The sequence below is a fragment of the Sebastes fasciatus genome, chromosome 13 (assembly GCF_043250625.1).
Source record: "Sebastes fasciatus isolate fSebFas1 chromosome 13, fSebFas1.pri, whole genome shotgun sequence".
Classification (NCBI taxonomy): domain Eukaryota; kingdom Metazoa; phylum Chordata; class Actinopteri; order Perciformes; family Sebastidae; genus Sebastes; species Sebastes fasciatus.
In genome coordinates this window covers 5,702,501-5,724,478 of record NC_133807.1, presented here as the reverse complement: position 1 = coordinate 5,724,478, position 21,978 = coordinate 5,702,501, and the positions used below count along the sequence as shown (strand labels likewise).

At 38.7% G+C, this 21,978-nt stretch overlaps 2 protein-coding genes across 4 annotated transcripts in view; one reads left to right on the top strand and one right to left on the bottom strand.

Moving 5' to 3' along the window:
• nbr1b (NBR1 autophagy cargo receptor b) overlaps positions 1 to 11,809 on the top strand; it is a 34,103-nt gene extending 22,294 nt beyond the window's left edge. For 2 of the 3 annotated variants that reach the window (XM_074655095.1, XM_074655094.1), the window contains 4 exons: positions 469 to 554; positions 1,360 to 1,438; positions 3,246 to 3,339; positions 6,282 to 11,809. In XM_074655095.1, coding sequence (XP_074511196.1) covers positions 469 to 554; positions 1,360 to 1,438; positions 3,246 to 3,339; positions 6,282 to 6,455 — 433 coding nt within the window. In that variant the 3' untranslated portion in view covers positions 6,456 to 11,809. The remainder of the gene's footprint in view (positions 1 to 468; positions 555 to 1,359; positions 1,439 to 3,245; positions 3,340 to 6,281) is intronic. The other variant, XM_074655096.1, reaches the window with a different exon arrangement.
• A 2,033-nt stretch (positions 11,810 to 13,842) lies between these two features.
• Positions 13,843 to 21,978, bottom strand: part of LOC141780039 (uncharacterized) — a 12,053-nt gene continuing 3,917 nt past the window's right edge. Inside the window, exons 2-6 of the mRNA XM_074655099.1 lie at positions 16,414 to 16,514; positions 16,049 to 16,117; positions 14,875 to 14,926; positions 14,210 to 14,246; positions 13,843 to 14,124 (exon numbers count right to left, since the gene is read on the bottom strand). Coding sequence (XP_074511200.1) covers positions 14,085 to 14,124; positions 14,210 to 14,246; positions 14,875 to 14,926; positions 16,049 to 16,117; positions 16,414 to 16,514 — 299 coding nt within the window. The 3' untranslated portion in view covers positions 13,843 to 14,084. The remainder of the gene's footprint in view (positions 14,125 to 14,209; positions 14,247 to 14,874; positions 14,927 to 16,048; positions 16,118 to 16,413; positions 16,515 to 21,978) is intronic.

Here is a 21,978-nt window from a genome sequence, read left to right as displayed (position 1 = left end):
CTCTATGTTAACCTGTTGTCTTGATAAATTAAATATAATGTATATTTCCACAGCACTAATTCCATCAGTAAGTAAAGCAACGGAGTCATGTCATATCACCTATGGTCTAGGACGGTGACATTCATTTTTGGCATCGAAAACAAAATTAGGCATTGAAAACAAGACCTGAACTGAAAACTAAAAACACTAAACACTGAAACTAGTTCCACTGAAATATAAAACTCTATATTTTTTTGCATTCTGATGTATTTTTCAATGATAATCTTCTGATTTCTTCCTTCACGTCACTCCTTTTTTCAGTGACAGTGGTTTTGAAGTTTCAACTTTCTGTCACCGTTTCGGCGTGGATGGGTAGGGGTTTTAGGGGAGGGGGCAAGGAGAGTGTGATTATGATCTATGCAACAGGTGTACATATGATCTGCACTGATCGTAAACTCTAAAAAATGTGTTGCTCTTGATGTTGTGCAGTCCAGGGAGCGATGGAGAAACAGATGTTGACCGTGTTGCTGCCGGGGAAGGAGCAGAGGGCTCTGCACTGTACCAAACTGAGGACGGTAAGCACATCGCTATATCGCTACTAAGGCTGGGTATCTGTCCGCAATATCTTTTAAGGTATGGACCAAAATAACCGAGTACCAAGTAGTATTGCAACTTCTACAAATGATACCTGCGGGGGTTTTTTAACCACTTATAGTGATCACGGTTATTAGGTGTTCATTTTGGGTCTTTTCATACATGACAACATATAGAAACGTTCGACGTTAGACCAATGTCAATTTCTGTTTTTGTTTTTTACTTTACTCTCTTGATACTTTGCCTCGCGGTCCGTCTTGCTTTCTGGCTGGATACGTGAGGCTAGAGCTGCGTGCACATTGAAATCATGACGGGGGAAAGAGTCATTTTCCCTGAATGAAAAACGAATGTGCACGGGGAAAGCACCCTGTACTTGAAGCCATCCTCGTCACGTAATGCCCCCCAAAGTGAAACTCTGCCGATCCCAAACCATCTGCACGTGCTGCCGGTGCCGCAGAGTGGCAGCACATGCAGATGAACGCCTCCTTCCATGCCACTGTGTGATGAACATTAATTGCAAGTATTGGGAGATGCATCTCACGTAGGTGATGACGACAGGACATAGATATGTCACGTACTGTTCAGCCACACTTGCAGCTCTGTGAGGCTGTACAAAAGGCAAAGTGGCTTTTAGCTTGTTCTTATTCATGCTGATACTGGATAAACATTTCATAGATGTTGAGAGATATAGATGTGAATGAATAAATGTTCTATTTATTTTTTTAAACTGGATAGATATATATATGATGGAGTCAAGGATAAATGTGAGGTTTTGTTGTCCCACAGCCTCTGGTCCTGATCAAACTCAGACAGATGGTACTGAAGCTACTGAAGACACAGAGGGAGACAACCCAGAGGACCCCAGGTCTCATAGACACACACACACACACACACATTCAAACTCAAACTCAAACTAGTGTATCAGCCGTTTGAATACAGGAAACATGCATCAGCTGCATCAAGGCCCCAACTGGCTTACTAAATCCATCTCACTCTGTGTAAGTGAAACTGTGTTGCATAAACTCCAGAGGCCTGTACTACGAAGCAGGATTTGGCGTTAGCGAGGTAACTTCAGGGTTAACCCCTTCAGGGTTTTCAGTCTTACGAAGGTGGATCACTTCTTACCCTGGTCGATCGCCATGGTAACTGATGCCAAGCAGCTATGCAGGTTATGTTCCAGATAAGAGATCAACTCGAATATAAAAGCACCGCCTACTGACCAATCAGAGCTTGGTGCTGGGATTGTATGGTAATATTACACATATATGAAGAAGTTACAGTCATAATTCAGGCCAAAAACAACACAGTTTAAACTGACGCTGTGGGTGTTTACAGCTTTGAATTATATGTTTATATTTATTTTTTTACTTGCTTTTGATAGTACGTGTCCACAGGGGCGTTTTTTTATCGCGAGAGGACGCAACGTTTCCCAACATTGGAAGCTCGGTGGGCTTGCCACTAGGCGGTGACACGATAGATGATTGACCAATACTGGGCGGTGATGTTTTCCCGGCTTTATTTCAAATACTTCCGGCTGCATCTGATTGGACAAACGCTTTCCTTTGTGGGCTGTCCGATCCCGGATTTCAAATCGGATCAACATGGCGGCTCGTTTGGAAACTTTATCTCATTTCACGAGAATAGTTCACCGAAATATGTTTCTGAAAACATTTGAGGCGAGAAATAAGCCATGCGGTTGCTACGTCTGTCTTTATTTTGGATCGACGACATTTATTTTGAAAAGATTCTCGGGAGTTTCGAGAGGCGTCGAGTCGCGTCGGACGCCCGTTATTCGCATAAACTAGGCTAGATCTCAACTTTATGCAAATGAGGAACGGGTGTCGTGTCGCTCCGTTTTTCGAATCGCGCCGCCACGCTACCAGAATGCATTGCACGGCTGCTTACATAGACAATGAATGGGAAGCGTGGAAAGGACGGATCCTGTGGACACGTACCATGAGTCTGTTTCACACCGCCGGAGAAGGGGACGCAGCTGAAAGAAGGTTGAAATAGTCACACACGCCGCATCTTTGTTAATGGGCATAATGACGTGTAATCCGACCATCCATTCCATATCTTAAAGCTATATATATCTAGACGACTATATCTGACTTTTAAGTGTTCTGTTAAATGAATAAGTCTGGTTTTTCTTTTGCCAGCTGTCCTTCCTGCATTTGGCAGCTTCAACTGTGTTCATTTTAATCTGGATTATGTGTTTAACTTCTTTGTATTTGTCTAATATAGTTTACTCTTCCTTTGTAAAAATGTGCCGCTCTGCCTGTCTGTCTGCCAGTCTGTGGACTTGTCCATGTCTGTGATTGGTCAGATGCTGCAAACACCGCCCCGTTCATGTGAACGCGCTCACAGCCAGATTGAGAAACCCTGGGTTGATTTACCTTCGTAGGACCGTTTAGCAGGATCTCGCTTGTTAGGGTTAGTGAAGCCAGATAAGGAGAAGATACCCTGGGTATGTTGAACTCGCTTCGTAGTACAGGCCTCAGGTCAGCTGTCAGTTAGCAAGCTCGTTAGCACAAACGTGACATAAGTTCACACAAATTTTCTAATTTAATACATCCTTATTTCTGTAGAAATGCCGAGTTGGAGATGTAGCCAAGGCTTTCACCATATAGCAGTCACGTTTTGAACGTAACCTCTTTATTGTCTCTTCTCAGGCACCCAGGCATCACCAGCGGCCTGGTGAAAGGAGCTCTGTCAGTAGCTGCTTCTGCCTACAAAGCTCTGTTCACTGGACAAGGCCCCACACAGGTCAGCAACCAGTTTATATCATCATATAGCAATCTTATATCGCACTACACGTTGTTAAGAAGTTCGCGGTGCTTCTGGGCCTGGTCCCAAGTCCTTTAGTATTAGATATCTACGAAGCCCCCCATACACCCCTAGGAGAAAATTTTTATCAATTCTTGCCCTCAAGTTAGTAACTCGAGGCAACAGGATACCTGATTTGAGGGAACGAGTTACTAACTCAAGGGAACGAGATACCTGACTTGAGGGAACGAGTTACTAACTCGAGGCAACGGGATACCTGACTTGAGGGAACGAGTTACTAACTCGAGGGAACGAGTTACTAACTCGAGGCAACGAGATACCTAACTCGAGGGAAGGAGATACCAAACTCGAGGGAACGAGATACCTAACTCGAGGGAACGAGATACCTAACTCGAGGGAACGAGATACCTAACTCGAGGGAACGAGTTTGTGTAACTCGAGGGAACGAGTTTGTGTAACTCGAGGGAACGAGATACCTAACTCGAGGGAACGAGATACCTAACTCGAGGGAAGGAGTTAGTGTAACTCGAGGGAAGGAGTTAGTGTAACTCGAAGGAACGAGTTACTAACTCGAGGGAACGAGATACCTAACTCGAGGGAACGAGATACCTAACTCGAGGGAACGAGATACCTTACTCGAGGGAACGAGATACCTAACTCGATGGAACGAGATACCTAACTCGAGGGAACGAGATACCTAACTCGAGGGAACGAGATACCTAACTCGAGGGAACGAGATACCTAACTCGAGGGAACGAGTTACTAACTCGAGAGAACGAGTTACTAACTCGAGGGAACGAGTTACTAATTCGAGGGAACGAGATACCTAACTCGAGGGAACGAGATACCTAACTCGAGGGAACGAGTTACTAACTCGAGGGAACGAGTTACTAATTCGAGGGAACGAGATACCTAACTCGAGGGAACGAGATACCTAACTCGATGGAACGAGATACCTAACTCGATGGAACGAGATACCTAACTCGAGGGAACGGGTTTGTGTAACTCGAGGGAACGAGTTTGTGTAACTCGGGGAACGAGATACCTGACTCGAGGGAACGAGATACCTGCCTCGAGGGAAGGAGATACCTTACTCGAGGGAGCAAGTTAGTGTAACTCGAGGGAACAAGATACCTCACTCGAGGGAACGAGTTCATAAAAAGTTACTCCTAGGGGTGCTCCGTAAGGCTGATCCGGCCGACTTTTCCGATAAAACATTTTCCTGTTTCTGTAAATTATGGATAAAATCTGTTTATGTCATCTAACAAGGTTGGCTGCAGAGTGACACTTGCATATTTTTAGGGTCACTTTGGCTCACATAACTCTGTCTGGAAAACGAGTGGCTGGTTGCTGGAGAATAAACTTTCCCAAATCCAATAGAGCAGGGCAGCTGCTAACGTTAGCGTAAACGACGATAAAATAGGACAGGCTTTCACACAGTAGTTGGCACTGCACAATATTCAGTGGATATGCTAGTCGTAAACGGGGTTTCTTTTACATAATCTTTTTATATTTTTTGGTTTAGAAGAGTGTAAAAGAAGAGACTACCATCCTAACTCTTTGTATACAGAGTCTTAGTGCAGCCACATGCACACTGCTTCGACGTGTAGAGATATCCAAAGCCAGGCCTTCCGCGCCTAGCTATGGTTGCTATGATTGGACAGGTGCTGTTCAGCGGAGGGGTTTCATGAATGGTCAGTTATTAACTTGGTCAGTTCATATGTTGCCGGGACATTTGGTTTTGAGCTGCAACCAGCAGTCGGGCCACAAAATTTCCCCGCCCTTTGGCGGCCACAGTTTTCGACATAGGAGGCTGAAATTTGGGGACATGGAGGTTTAAGTGTGTGGATGTGAAGGTGTGTGTTGGTGTTCATGCAAATTGGCAAAAAAGGGGGTGTGGCAGTGAGAGTGGCCTGTAACAAAAAGGCGCATAACAGTAGGCCCGTTCAAGATGAACCGCGCCTCGCCTGGAAAGTTGACGAGATCAGGCGGCGGCAGCAGCAAGCAGGGGGCGGTGACAAAAAGCTGCGGTCAAGTCGGACAGTTTCCAGCAGCGGATCTAACAGGAAGTCACAGAAAAAGTGACATCCTGTTAGATCCGATCTGTAGGCAACTTGTACTTTTCAGACCACGTTGGGATTTATTTATATTTGTTTGTAAATCTATGTGGAAATGTGCGTGTATCTGGCATCGGATTCTATCTTTTATAATTTTTATGTCTGCCTTGTAAAGCACTTTGTAATGAGCACTCGTTTTGATAAGTGCTATATAGATAACCTTCATTATTATAATTATTAATATTATTATCAACCACAAAAGATGTGTTTGTTAACAGATGAAACCTTCATTGCACAACATGAGACTAATACAATCTAGCGTTAAATATTACAATAACACAGAAAGATGTGACTTTCTACAACACGTGGTGTTCGCTGTCAAAACTAAGAGCCAATCAGCTCTTTGATCAGGTGATACCCAAGCGTTTCCCATAATGCCCCGGGTCTTGCGGTCGGTGGAGAGCGACTAAAAGCTGCGGCCGCCTCGATCTCGTGAGGTTATCGTCGCCCAGGCGTGCGTGACATCAGAGCAAGTCGGCATCAAGTCGGACACAGATCTAACCGGCGTGCATTGCGCGGCGATCGCCGATGATCGATTCTGCGCAGGCCTGGCTCGTCTCCAACGAGCCTAATAACTTCTAAGCAGATTCACGTACCATCGCCAAACTCATGTTTGTCGTAGACTCGTGTGGGAGGCCCCCCCATACACTTAAGCCCCGCCCCTTTCAGAAGTAGTGAACCGTTTGTCGTAGACTCTTGTGGAAAGGCATCATTGCACTCAGCAGAGTTCCTTTTTTCCATTATTGACGGCACTTATCAGTAGCAGAGTTTCACGGACTGATCAGGATCTTGTTTTCTACGCAGCCTCCAGTGGACGCGTCCACCCAGGACACCATGATGGCCGTGCTGGTGGAGATGGGTTTCGGGGACCGGCCGCTGAACCAGCGGCTGCTGAGGAAATACAACTACAACCTGCTGGACGTGGTCAACGAGCTCGTTCAGATGACTGACAATGACTGGTACTCGACACGCTACTGACAGGAGAGAGAGAGAGATAGAGAGAGAGGAAGAGGAGAAAAGGAGAGAGAGAAAGAGATGAAACAAGAAATTACGGATGAAGAGAGAAGAGGAGGAAAGATTGGGAGGGGGAGAAATTAATTTCGGCTCATCTACCTTTTTTTCGCCTTCCTCCTTCTGCCCATCTCTCCTCTGATTTGTCCAGTTGGATGGAGATCCAATCTTCTCTATGACCATATATCAGGAGAAATTCCAGCAAACTCTCTGGGATATTGTTGTAGAGCATCAAACACCCACTTGTCTGTATAGTGTTACTTTCAGCTTAGGTCTCGATAGTGGGGCAGGGCAGCTGCTTTGCATAGGAATTTAAGAGAGATGAAGAAAGAGACATGTCTTAAAAATTGCAAAGGAGCTATGTGTAGCATTTAGCATTTCTCAAAATTAACACCACATATCCCCATGAGGCTCCATTTGTTCTGAAAAGCAAGGAGTAAAAGCTGATAAAAGCTGGTCAGTAACAGCAAATATGTATTTTAACGTGACACAGTATGCTAATGTAAACGTTGTGTTACCTTCAAATACTAAACAGCTCCACTTCCATGCTGCAAAGTAACGTAACAGATTTTAAAGGTGACGTCCGAGGTAAATGTTCCCACATCAAAATAATCATGGTTATGATTTGTTAGCGTTGAAATGCTACACATACCACATTCCTGCTTTGCCCTTTTTTACCTGCGACACTAATGAAGTGCAAAGCAGCGAGATAATATCAAGTATCTGCTCTGAGAACGATAGTGGGGTAGATCCACATCACAGGTCACTTTGGTATCACTTTAGTCAGAGCATGTGCTAGGCAGTCACAGATTGGAAATCCACATTGAAGTTATGGTGTATACTTTTTGCCATACACCAAACAAGCTCAGAGCACCGATATACTTCCTTTTAACTGCATATTTGTGTGAGCATGATGGTTTCCTTTTGGAGCGTCTGTTGTGTGCATCCTCAAACGTTATATATCGCTACACATTCCACAAGATAACAGCTAAGCTATGTGAATCTAATAGAGCCGGTTGCTGCTTTTAACGCCATGATCTCAACAATCTACAATATAGTCAATTCGGGGGAGTGTCGCCATGTTAAGTTCTGTTTACATTGTGCAATATCCAAAGTTCCCTAATTAATGAAGATTTTCCAGTGTTGGCCAGGAATGATTTGGACCTATGATCTGCCTCAGAGTTCAGGTTACAAATAGCCTGGCTTCTAGCAGAACTCTATAGGCCCACTTGACATAGGGGTTTGAGCCAGTCGGGGTTTGGTGATTTTAAAGAGTAATTTATTAAGAAAATGTTCTCTTTCTTACTCTGGCTGTGCCAGTTTACTGAATTCATATGTGTCAAACAGTAGATATGCAAAGAGTGCGGCAATGCGTTGCATTAGTCTGGCAAGATAGGCTTCGGTTCTTGGCTTGGGTCCTGGTCTCAAATTCGGCATGATCAGTTGGGTTCAGTCAGGTCTTGGGCTTAAAGATGCGGGTACGAGCCTGGTTCAAGTCTCAGCTTTAGGCCTGTGTAGTAGTGTACTACTCCCTGTACCCCCTTGAATATACTTTTTGATCATCCAGGTTAGGGTTGGGGCAGGACGTGGCGATACGCACCATGAGTCAATACAAAGAGATTTTTCAGAGTGACGCATCTTTTTAATGTCTACCGATGTGTTAGGCTTGTTGTCGCGGGCTTTGTTGCAAATCGACGAGCAGGACCGTTTTCGTGACAATCTTAGATTAGTGTGTGATGTGACTCGCGATGAATGTGAGCAGTAAGAAAAATACCTTCATTCGCTAGGTACTTAGATCACTGGATTAGCCGAAAGCAGACGCCATCTGGTCATTTTATCTTTAAGCAATTTTTCAATTGATTGATTATTGGAAAATCTTGTTACATTTATCAATATTGTGATATAGAATTACATATACCCCCCTAATCACTAGTACTGTATGCAGGCGTTGGAGCCACATGTCTATGCATTCATGTTGGTAAAAAGCAAGTATATGATGATCCTTAGAGCTTAGAGCAAAACGATTGTCTGCTCGATTAGGTTCAAATATCTTATTATTATTATTGTTGTTTTATAACTTATGTCCATATCACTGGAGCATATAAAGGGTTTCCACACACCTTACACTGTACTGTATGCATAATCTACTGAATATTAGACATTCCCCTATAAACTTTGGATTTTTGGAGATAGTGTTTGCACTGAAAAGCTTACAGGTGACAGGGACCATTAGGTCAACATAAGCTTTTTTTTTTTTCCTAATATTGACCTCCCCATCTTACACACATTCCCTGGACCTGTTTGTTGTCTGAACATGTAAGCTGGCTCTCTCTGTGTTCACTGAACCTCCCGGTCAGACTAAAGGTCTCAGTATGCTTCAAAACGTACTAGTTTGTTCAGCGTGTCGTACAAACCCACCGTCTAACAAGTGTTTCTACCTGGTCCGAATGGCTTCTAGCTGCCTGTCTGATCTCTCTCCAAGAACCCCTTTTCATCTTATTTCTACCTGGTTGTCATTATTCTAATAGAGTGCTGCACTTCCGGTTCCGTCGTCTCAAAGTCAATGAATGTTTTTTTTTGGTTAGATGCCTGAAATAAGGTCTGTGGTTAACACAAGCTTAAGAGATTTTAACGATTTGTTCTACGACATAAAATGTGCCAGTAAATATCCCACTTAAAGGGACTATTTGTAACTTTCAGAATTGCTTGTTAACAGCGACACCTGTGGCCGTGAAATCAACAAAAGTCAGCGTCGAGCTCGCGCTTGCTCGCTCTAAATATACCTGAACAAGCATCGCTCATAACAGTGAGGCGAAACACGTCAGCTAAAACCACAATATCACTCTATATTTCAGCTGCTTAGCAGTAATGTTAGCTGACCAGACGAAGGTCACTACATGAACATGATTTAGATCTGATCCTAGTGTTGGCTTTTCCTGCCTCAGCGCAGGCTGAGGCAGCGGGGCTCTGCAGCGTGTCTCCCTGCTCTCTCCGCCCGCAGCCGGAGAGAGCAGAGGAGACACCGGCACCCGGTCGGTAACGAAACAATAACGTTTCTCTCTGCAGAGCTCCGTCACTTCACAAGACACGGGAAACCTCTGTTGGTCTGGAGGAGCTGCAGCATTTATTTCTGCACAAACGTCCACTGTACATTCACTAGATATTCTCAGAGCTAAACTAACTCTTCTGCAGTGTGGAGTGAGCGCACATTCACGTCTAGAGGTGGAGCGAGCTGAGCGAGAACGCGCGCTGTCTGAGTGAAGGCAGGCAGGTAGCGCAGGAGAGGCAGCGGCAACACGCGAACGCGCTTATGCGAGTGCACGTGTCCCGACCCGCTACATTTATACGCTTAAAAAGTTACAAACAGTCCCTTTAAGTATTTTTTTTTTTAAGCTTTTGTGTCTTTAAAAAGATGGTGGTTAAATGTGACTACTAAACATCATCACGCCGTGAAGTCATGCAAGCGTGGTGTAGTTCGTTTATAGCCTAACGGCGATTGCATTCACGCTTCAAAAACCATAGAAGTGGTGTTCGTTTGTGAAGGTCGTCTTGCTGAACACAACGTGTCAGTATCATAAACGTTTGTTTGCAACAGAATTTATTTTCTGCAATGATCCAAAAACCCAACGGAACAATCCCATTGGCCTTTAGTCGAGGGAACCAGTGTGATTGGCCTACAAAAATACGTCACCCTTGCAGCACCTTATGAGTCCAGTAAGTGATGATACGGGATGACATCACCAAAACTGTCCAATGACCTGTCAGTTCAAATGACTACATGTTTACAGCTCTTGGTTCATATAATAACAATGAGTCTTTTTTCCCCCTTGTGTGTGAACCAAACCAACAGGTGTAAAAGTAACCTTAGATGATCCAATAAACTCTTTGTTTGAAGCGTACTGAGGTTAAAAATTAAGACTTTCTAGCATTTTATTTTGCTTCTTTTAACATCACATGTGACACAGATCTTTACAAATCAGCCTAAAAGAGACAAACGGCTGCTTAAAGTGACTGTATTTAGTTAGGTCGGATGGAGTATGTTTAATGGCTTCAAATTGGATTCAGCTATGTTGAGTTGAATCCCCTCAGCAGCGAAGCTCATGTGTGTTCATAATATCATTGTGCACTCCTGTCATCTGTCAAAGTGGTCAGGTGCGGGGGCTGATGTGTACTTCTTTTGATAGAGCACATTAAGAGTATGTACAGTTACCGTGAGGTCATTCCGAACCTTAAACTGGAATCAATCAGTGTGTAACAATGTGAAAATGTTTTTGTTGTTTTTTTTTCTCCTTCACAAATGTATGAACATATACAGAACCTCCTAGTTGGAAGCAACGACTATCAGCTGACTCCATTAGTTTACGTTACGATTGTTTTTAAGGTGCTTTTTGCTTTGAATGCTTGAAGACTGTTTGGTAATGATGTTGTATTTTTAGGCTTTATTGTGTGGTGGTTGGATTTGCTCTGCTGTATGTGTGTGTGTGTTAGTGTTTTCCTTTGTAAAAAAAAAAAAGAAAAAAGAAATGTTACCAGATTGATTGAAGATTGTCTTTCTGTTTGAGTGGACTTGAAGGATTTTGGGGGTTGGAGTTGGAAGACATAATTCAATAAAACCGCACTTGTAGTGGGATTTTGATTCATTTTGAGCATACGTAATACATAAATCAGTGTTCCAAAAAACATCTGGTACAGATGTGCTAATTCTGTGTGGTTTTTTTTACCAAGTCTTCAGTGAGACGCAAATTCTGCAACGAAGTTTAAAAGGAATAGTTCGACATTTTGAGAAATAAAAGTTAGATGAGAAGAAAGAGACAATGCATTGCCACCAAAAAATGACCCTAATTTAAACATGTCTTGGTGACAAGTATTTAAAATGGACAGTGAAACATATTAAGGGGTGTTTTTGTTTGTTTATTTTGCTTTGGAGGTGTCCCTTTAATTGAATTCATCTCCTGCTTACATATACACAGTTCCTGCCAGAAGTTTACCTAAACTTCACATCATGTATTCCAGAGTTTCTTGTACATTTTGCATCATATTCATTCAACTGAATAGTCCCTTTAAAAGACATCAAGTTGTCCCCCCACCAACCCCCCCGTAGGTAATTAATGAAACCCTGCTGCACGTGTCTAATCCAAACTCCTGCGTGGTGAAATGGAACCTGGCTGAAACGTGCTCTCCGTGAAGGTGAAGAGTTTCAAATACTGTATACTGTATGTCATTTTTGCTTTACATTAACGTGTATGTGTTCCACGAGGGATGGTCGGGTGAAATATTTTCATATCGGGGTTATGAATACAAGTGAAGTATTTATGGAGGAAGAGAAAAACTAGATAGTTTGAGCTTTTTTTTTTCTTTTTTTTTTCTGTGTTGCACTTTATGAACATGGCTATGATGTACAAATCAATCTGTCTCCAATTAAAGTCATTACACTGATGAGGAATTTCTGGTTCATTTTTAAGTCTTTTTAGTGACACAGAGACATACGACTGTCTGCTAAAAGGACGAGCATGTGTTAAAAAAGGAAGCACAGTACCGATGAGGACACGGTGTCAATGATGTGAAGCACCACCTTTACATACTGTATGACACTTGATGTTGTGTATGAGTCAAGAAATTAGTGAAAAATGTATGATTGGATAATAATTATACCCCCGCGACAACGTAGTCAGGGGTATATAGCGCTCCCCCGTCCGTCCTTCCGTCCGTTCGCGTGTCAGACTTTAGTTTCTGGAGCAGAACTCGAAAACTATTTAACTTAGGAACTTCAAATTTGGTATGATGGTTGACAATGTGGTCTAGTCCTGAGGAAGGTGAGCTCATAACAAGCTACATTTTGCTCAATAAACTAATTTCATTAGTTCCAAAAGGGCAAAACCTTTGGCCCTACTTTAGGGCTCAAGCAGTGGGCGGAGGTATGTGAGCCATGCTCACTTTTGCCTTGTTCCCTAAGCAACTATATAGCCAAATGTATGTCGACACTCTTGTCTATATACTGTAGTGCACTTTTGTTCTGAGGCTAAACAGTGGACAATTGTCAATTGAATCCCAGCTTATAGTAACAGAATGAAAAGAAAAAAAGAAAACGCACGAGAACAACAATTTGAGGTCGCAGAACTCACACCCGAGGGCCCTTAAAGGAATAGTTAGGTTTTTTTTGAAGAGGGATTGTATGAGGTACTTATCCTTAGTTTTATTACCTATAGTACTGTAGATGGCAGTGGGCACACCCCCAGTTGGGAGAAGCATGCGGGAGTACCAGCACGGGAGCTAAGCAATGTACTGCTGTGGACGGGGGCAGCAGCAAAATGTATTTTAGCCACCTAAAGAAATGCCCACTTATTTATGCTATATTCAGAATATTTTCACCGCTTTACCTTGCTGTCAGACAGCCCTTACTGATATATATATATACATATATATATATATATAGGTTATTATATAGGGTTTATATATATATTAAACATTTTAATCGCGATTAATCACAAATGAACCACACATTTTTTATCTGTCCAAAATGTACCTTAAAGGGAGATTTGTCAAGTATTTATTAGTGTCATCAACATGGGAGTGGGCAAATATGCTTGCTTTATGCAAATGTATGTATATTGGAAATCAATCAATTACTAAATATTTGTAGCGCCAAGATATCTGTATCGTTTCAAAACATCTACACCTACATCTGTACCAAATGTGTTGCTTTTATCGCAAAATAAATAATTGTTATGATTTACTATATTGCTATATAGGGAGAAAATCTAGAAACAGCAAAGTATTCATATTCCACATGTTGGACATAGTAAGCTAGATGATGCATAATAATTTTATTTATGTAAATAAGTATTATACTGTATATCTTGCCTCTGTACAAATACAATCATATAGTTCCTATGACTTTGTAGCAAATATATTTGAACATTTTTGTGATGGTAAAATGGATTTTGCTCAGTTAATATTATATATATATCAAATTGTTGTGCTGCTATTGGTGTGTCAGCTACACACACAGACACAGAGCAGACAGGCCACAGCAGGATGAAGTCTATACTTCGGCTGCATTCATTCAAAATCCGGCAATGCGGCACCTTCCCGCCGGGGGGGGCGGAGTTTTGGGTGTGTTTTATTTGTGCTTTAGAACATAACCGCATGAAACAATCAGAAAATAACGCTCTATTCTAGTGATTCACTGCTTTGTTCTCACAAACGCCGCTCCCTCTCTTCATTCACTCTATAGCTTGTTCGACCATTGCTGCTCTCTCTCTCAAAATTTCTTGTTTTCTAACTGCAGGCAGCATGTTGACGTAATATAGAATCCAGGAAATGTTTTGCATTTTAAAATCAATAAATCAATTAGTGAAAACGTCCCCTCTCTTTTTATTTAACATTATCCCAAATATGACTTCAAATATTTAATTTTTCCTTGAAAGTACAACTTACACTTGCCAGTTTACAACAGTACACAAATATATTAAGTTATTCCTTTAACAATTTCTATTCAGTCGTTGGTGAGAAATTGTTTTAATGTACTCAAGGAAAACGACATAAATAACAATGAAAGTGAAGGTTTGGCCACATGGTGGCGACATATGGTTGGGTTTAGTTGTCATCATCACCATCAAAGACATCGGCTACAGTCCTGTGGACGGAGAGACGTACAGAGGTTACAGACCATAGTCCATAAATGTTTGAACAGGTTTCAGTTCAGTGTAAATAAGACTTACTTGTAGATGGATCCTGTCACTTCATCAAGAAAACCGCCTAAAGAAAAAAGACAAAGTGTCAGCTGGAGCCTTTATCAACAAACGGCAGCATTCAACATTTCTCAACAGAGGTAGAATGTTGTCCTGCGTTGTTGTCATATAGTGCCCTAATGTAGAAATCGAAGCATAGACATTTGATTGATTCAAGTCTTACTTCCTTTTAGGATTAAAAATATTGCAACGAAATTTGATTACAATTATTTTACTTATACTACATAGCCAGATTCGGTCACCCTGCACGACTCTCAGTGGCTGTTCAAGACACTGGTATGCTTAATGCTTCGCTACTGTCAAAAGGGCCCGGCTACTGCTCAACAAAATCATGACTGTTTGCTGTCCTGGCTCCACAATTGAGACCATTGACAACAAAAACTCACACATATTCTGTCACAGACGCATCTTGGCCCATAAAATAAAATTAAAAAAAACATTTTAAAAAAAACTCTTATTGTCTCTTTTATCTTTTCTATCTCTTATTTTCTCTAAACGTAGCACTTGAAGCAGTTCAGCATAATTGGTAAATGGACATTTGAATCAATTCCCAAGTTGAAAGCTTCTTGTTATATAACAGGAGGGACCAGTTCAAATGAGCAACAACAAAAGCTTTCCAAAGTGTTTTTACTCACCAGGCTGGCAAAGAGTTGTGCAAGCAGGACAAACGTGGCAGAAATTGCACATCTGTGAGCGAGAAAGAAAGTAATTAATACAGAAAAGAGGAGTCAGAAATGATCCATTTGTCTGGCCCCGGAGCTGTCTGTTCCCAATCCAACACTACACTGCCATAGTTTACTTCATACACCTACAAAACGTGCATGTGTATGCTATGCTTATATGTTAGATGTATGGAAGCCAATTTCTATCAGAAAAAAAGGTCAAAAGTTAGGAACGTAAAAATACTCACAGTAAGTCAAAATGATGTAAAAACTTTAATTTACCGAGTCAAAACAATCAGATTTACTAAGTCTAAATGGAATTTTTATTTAAATCACGTTAAAAATAAAGTCAACATTTTTTTACTTAGAATTATGGCTTAGAATGTCACAATTTTTATTTACTATCTCATCATTTTGTACCTGCCATCATTGTTATTTTTTATCAACCCTGACTTTTCATCCATTTTATCTTTACCTGGCAGACATGGGCTCAACAATATGTAAATGTGAATGATTAAGAAAGTATAATGTGCACAATAGGCAGCCAAAATGGCAGTAACAGGCAAATGTTTAAATACTTAGGACTTCAGTAATCAAATGTTCTTTGACATTTGGAAACAGCACAAAGCCCCAGCTGCCTTGTGTATAATATAGAAGCTATAGATGTAATGTTGGTCATGAATATTCAGGAAAAGCTTTCTTTAATTCAATGAAATTATTTTTTTTTATATATAACATCAAATCATAACACAAGTTATCTGAAGACGCTTTTCATATAGAGCAGGTCTTATAGGCCATACTTTATGATTTAGAGATCCCCCTTTAGATTTCCAAACACAGTGTCACAGAAAATAAAGAATATTGACCAGATTGTGGTGGTACAGGCAAGGTCAAGAGGTCATCTACAGGTCATTAGATCCTCTGGAGACCATGAACATGAGGTACGTTTTATTCCATTTGGTTAAAAAAATGTATAGCATCAGCATGTGTGTTCATCTTTAAGCATGTTACGGACAGAAGCTCATTACTTTAACATGTACATATACGAAATAAATAAAGCTGATTAAGAGTTCCCTTTGCTTTGGGGTTAGAGGGGAGCATGAGCTGACCAGCAGTCACAATATCACGTAATGTGTAATTTTCTTACCTGGCAGTCATCGCAGTGTTCAGACTTGTCTCCCTCTTTACAAGGACATTTGTCACACTCGTCACAGTGCTGGAAGAAGACACATTTAGTTAAAAAAGAAATCTAGAGACGGCAGAGTTACATAACAGAACCTACAGACAGGACATGTGGGCAGGATAGCATTTATGTATGTACTACTTCCATTTCAATACGTAATGAAAATCAAATCCCAGCTGTTTCAGTTGTTGAATCTTTAGCACAGTTGGTCCCCATCGCACATTGTGTTTTATTTCAAATTTCACTGACATCATTTTGTGAAGGTCTCCAGTTTTCTGACTTAGCTTTGATGGCTACATTTAATTTATCTGATTTCATTTCAGACCTACCTCACAGAATTCACAATATGAGCACACAGAGCCCTTGTGATAATCACCATCGTCGTCATCATCGTCATCATCGTCATCGTCATCATCGTCATCGTCGTCATCTGCACATAAAATGATTATAAATATATGACTTTTAAAATGAAATACTTGATCAAACTCAACCATGCTTCATCAAAATACCTGTTGGACCATTGTGATAGTGTTTGCCTGCCAATTATAGCTCACAGTAATTTTGGAGTAACTTCTAATGACTGCACTTTTGAAAGAGAAATCAAGCCCATACGAAGCCAGAATATAAAAGATATATAGATGTGTCTGGGGCTCCACACAACTGGGATCATGAAAACATATGTTAGGATTACATAAATCTGTCTGCATTAAACATTGTGTGATATATTTGTCATGTCACAGAGAAAATGGCTGAATGTTTAATTCATAATGATTATGATAATGATGAAATCCCTACAATTAAATCTATGTAAAAAAAAAAGAGTTGTTAGATTATTCTGAGAAAAAAAGTCAGACTTCTGAAAAAAGTAAATCTTCTCAGAATAAAGTCATAATTCTGGATTAAATTCAGGGAAATAAGTCATAATTCTTTACTAATTCTCCTTAGAATTATGACATTAATTTAAAATATTAACAATAGCCCTTAGACTATACTAGAAGCCAAATTTTCTACGGTGTGAATTACAAACTGAAAGTGAATGGTTATGTATACAGCGTAACCGAAAAACAGAAATCCCTGAACACTGTCAGCAATCAGTCCTCAACATGTTGTTGACACTGGCCGAGGTGTTAGCACAGGGATGCATCCGTGCTGACTTTTGAGGTCATAGATTGTGGTCTGGATCACATTAGAGTGGACAAAATGTTAAAAACACATATTATACTGTGACTTTTTTTCCGACATACTATACTATGTCTTTTTTAAACTTTTCTTTCCAACATACTATACAATGACTTTTTTTTAACATACTATAATATGACTTTTTTTCGACATATTATAATATGACTTCTTTTCGACATATGACCTATGACCTTTTATGATTTTTTTCTGACGTACTATACTGACTTTTTTTTCAACATTACTTTATTATGACTCTTTTTTCGACATACTATGCTATGACTTTTTCAAACATAGTATACTATGACTTTTTTTTCGACATATTATACAATGACTTTTATTTGACATACTATACTATGACTTTTTCAAGTTTTTCGACATTCAATGGTATAGATTTTTTTGACGTACTATACTATGATTTTTTTTCTACATACTACACTATGACTTTTAACATATTATACTATGACTTTTTTCAACATACTATACTATGACTTTTTCTTAACATACTAAACTATGACTTTTTTAACATATTATACTATGACCTTTTTCAATATACTATGCTGTGACTTTTTCTTCACATACTTAACTATGACTTTTTTTCAACATATTATACTATGACTTTTTTTTCAACATTCTATATTATTTATTTTTTTACCTACTATATTATGATTTTTTTATTTAAATTTTTTTGACATAGTATACTGTAACTTTTTTTCAACATACTATAATATGATTTTTTTCCCCCGTCATATTATACTATGAATTTTCATGACTTTTTTTTCAACATACTATACCATGACCTTTTTAAAGGGATTGTTTGTAACTTCTTACACTTATAAATCACCCGGGTCGGTGTCACATGCGCACTCGCGTATTCACGTATCGCATATGCACGCTCGTGTATGGCTATGCTGTTCAGACGAGGCTCCAACACAAACTACACGGAAGCACCAAAACTGGATATGATTGTTATATCTAGTGAAGCCCGTCTTGCAAAACAGTGTTGGTCGCGGTCGGAGGACCATAGTTTTGGTCTCCAGGTCCGGAGTCTCTGCTGTACTCTGCTCCTCTGCCTGCCTGCCTGCCTGCTTGCCTTAACTCAGCTCGCTCCACTCTCACGTGCATGCGCGCACACTGCAGACTGCACACTGCAGAAGACTTCGTAGCTCTGAGAATATCTAGTGATGCAGCTCCTACAGACCAACAGAGGTTTTCCGTGTCTTGTGAAGTGACGGGGCTCCGCAACAAGAAACGTTATTGTCTCCGACCGGGTGCCGGTGTCTTCCCTGTTTCCTCCGACCGCGGTCGGGAGGCTGAAGTAGGAAAAGCCAACACTAGGATCAGCATTGATTCATGGAGAGACCTTCGTCTGGTCAGCTAACATTACTGCCAAGCAGGTGAAATATAGAGTGATATTGTGGTTTTAGCTGACATTTGTCGCCTCACTGTTTTGAGCGATGCTCTTTCACATCTATGTAGAGCGAGCACAAGCGCGAGCCCGACGCTGACTTTCGTTGACTTAACGGCCACAGGTGTCGCTGTTAACAAGCTTTTCTGAAAGTTACAAACAGTCCCTTTAACTTTTTTTTTGACATACTATACTATGACATTTTTAATGACTCTTTTTTTACTATGAGGTTTTTTCGACATACTATGCTGACTCTTTTTTCGACATACTATACTATGACTTTTTTTGACGGACTATACTATGACTTTTTTTGACATACTATATATACTCTTACTTCTTTTGACATACTATACAACAAGGCTTTGTTTTGACTCTTTTTTTAGACATACTATACAATAACTTTTATTTGACATATTATGCTATGACATTTTTTCAACATTCTATATTATTTATTTTTTGACATACTATGTTATGATTTATTTTTTACTTTTTTTGACATACTATAATAAGATTGTTTTATCCCGTCATATTATACTATCAATTTATCATGACTTTTTTTTGACATACTATACTATGACCTTTTAACTTTTTTTTTACTAAAACCTTTTTTTCCAACATACTATACTATGATATTTTTAAAACTTTTTTTTGACATAATATGCTATGACATTTTATGACTCCTTTTTTGACGTACCATACTATGACCTTTTTTTTTTACACACTATACTATGACCTTTTTTACATACTATACTATGACTTGTTTTTAACATATTATACTATGACTTTTTTCGACATACTATACTATGACTTTTTTTTGACGTACTATACTAAAACCTTTTTTTTCCGACATACTTTACTATGATATTTTTCAAACTTTGTTTTGACATACTTCACTATGACTTTTTCGACATATACTTTTACTTTAATTTGACATACTTTACAACAACATTTTGTTGGGACTCTTTTTTCAACATACTATACAATAACTTTTATTTGACATATTATATGCTATGATTTTTTTTTCAACATTCTATATTATGACTTTTTTTACTTTTTTTTATAGTGTACTGTAACTTTCCCATCATATTATATTATCACTTATTCATGACTTTTTTTTTCGACATACTATACTATGGCTTATTTATGACACTTTTTCAACATACTTTACTATGACCTTTTTCAAAAGACTCTTTTTAACTTTTACATACTATATTATGATTTTTTTTAACTTTTTTTTGACATACTATACTATGACATTTTTGTTACTCTTTTTTTCAGCATAATATACTATGACTTTTTAATGACTCTTTTTTCGACACACTACACTATGACTTTTTTTCGAAATACTATTCTAAAACCTTTTTTTCCGACATACTCTACTATGATATTTTTAAAACTTTTTTTACATACTTTACTATAACTTTTTTCGACATACTATATATACTTTTACTTTATTTTTACATACTTTACAACAACACTTTGTTGGGACTCTTTTTTTCGACATACTATACAATAACTTTTATTTGACATATTATGCTATGACTTTTTTTTCAACAGTCTATATGACTTTTTTTAACTTTTTTTTTTATATCGTGTACTGTTACTTTCCCGTCATATTATACTATCACTTTTTCATGACTTTTTGTTCTATTCTATGTCCTTTTTAACTTTTTTTTGACATACTATACTACAACTTTTTTCCAACATACTATACTATGACTATTTAATGACTCTTTTTTTCGACATACCCTACTATGACTTTTCTGCGATATATTATACTCTGACTTTTTTCAACATACTATACTATGACTTTTTTTCACTTTTTTTCGACATATTATACCAAAACCTTTTTTTCCAACATACTATACTATGATATTTTTAAAACTTTTTTTGACATACTATACTATGACTTTTTTTAGACAGATTACACTATGACTTTTTTTTCAACATACTATACTATGAATTTTTTCAACACACTATACTATGACTTTTTATCGACATACTATAATATGATTTTTTTTCCCCGTCATATTATACTATCACTTTTTCATGGCTTTTTTTTCGACATACTATACTATGACTTTTTTCCAACATACTATACTATGACATTTTTATGACTCTTTTTTCAACATAATATACTATGACTTTTTAATGACTCTTTTTTTGACATACTATATTATGACTTTTTTACAACATACTAAACTGACTCCTTTTTCAACATACCACACTATGACTTTTTCAATTTTTTTTCGACATTCAATACTATACTCTACTATACTCATACTATACTATGACATTTTTATGACCTTTTTTGACGTACTATGCTATGACTTTTTTCAACATTATTTTTTTTTATATACAATACTATGACTTCTTTTTCGACATACTATACTATGACATTTTTATGACTTTTTTTCAACATAATATACAATGACTTTTTAATGACTCTGTTTCGACATACTCTATTATGACTTTTTTTTACATGCTATATTATAATTTTTGTTTTACTTTTTTTCAACATACTATAATATGATTTTTTTTCCCCGTCATGTTATACTATAACTTTTTCATGACTTTTTTTCACATTCTATACTTAAAACTTTTTTTTCCAACATACTATGCTATGACATTTTTATGACTTTTTTCGACATACTTTATATACTTTTACTTTTTTTGACGTACTATACAATGATTTTATTTTCGACAGACTATACTATTACTTTTTCGACATAGTATACTATGACTTTTTTCGACATACCAAACTATGACTTTGTCGACATACTATACTATGACTTTTTTTTTAATCTGTCACAGCTGATTGATGAGCCAACCAGACCAAACTTGAAGGATCCTTCAAAATCAACATTAATTGATTTGATTCTGTCCAAAAGGAGGGATAAAATTACTGCCTCTGGAGTTTTTTTGCACTTGGCCTTAGTGACCACTGTCCTACAGTATAGCCTGCATTACAAGAATTTTTTTTTTTTTTAATGAACAGGCTTTTCTCAGTGACCTAGCTAACAGTAACATACACCACACCTCTGTAATACCAGATGTAGAATTGGCATTGGAATATTTTACAAAGTCATTACTTGCTATCATTGTTAAACAGGCACCTTTCAAAAGGCTTAGGGCTAAAAAAAAAGTTACTTCTTCTCAAAATATGGTTCGTTGTTTAATTAATATAATCTGAAGAAAGAAAAAAAACATTATTATTATTTTAGGAAAGTTACGGTTAATTTGTATATTGTGGAAAAAAATAGACAGAGCACATGAGGAAATTTGTGTCTTCTTCAAAATTACTGACAGA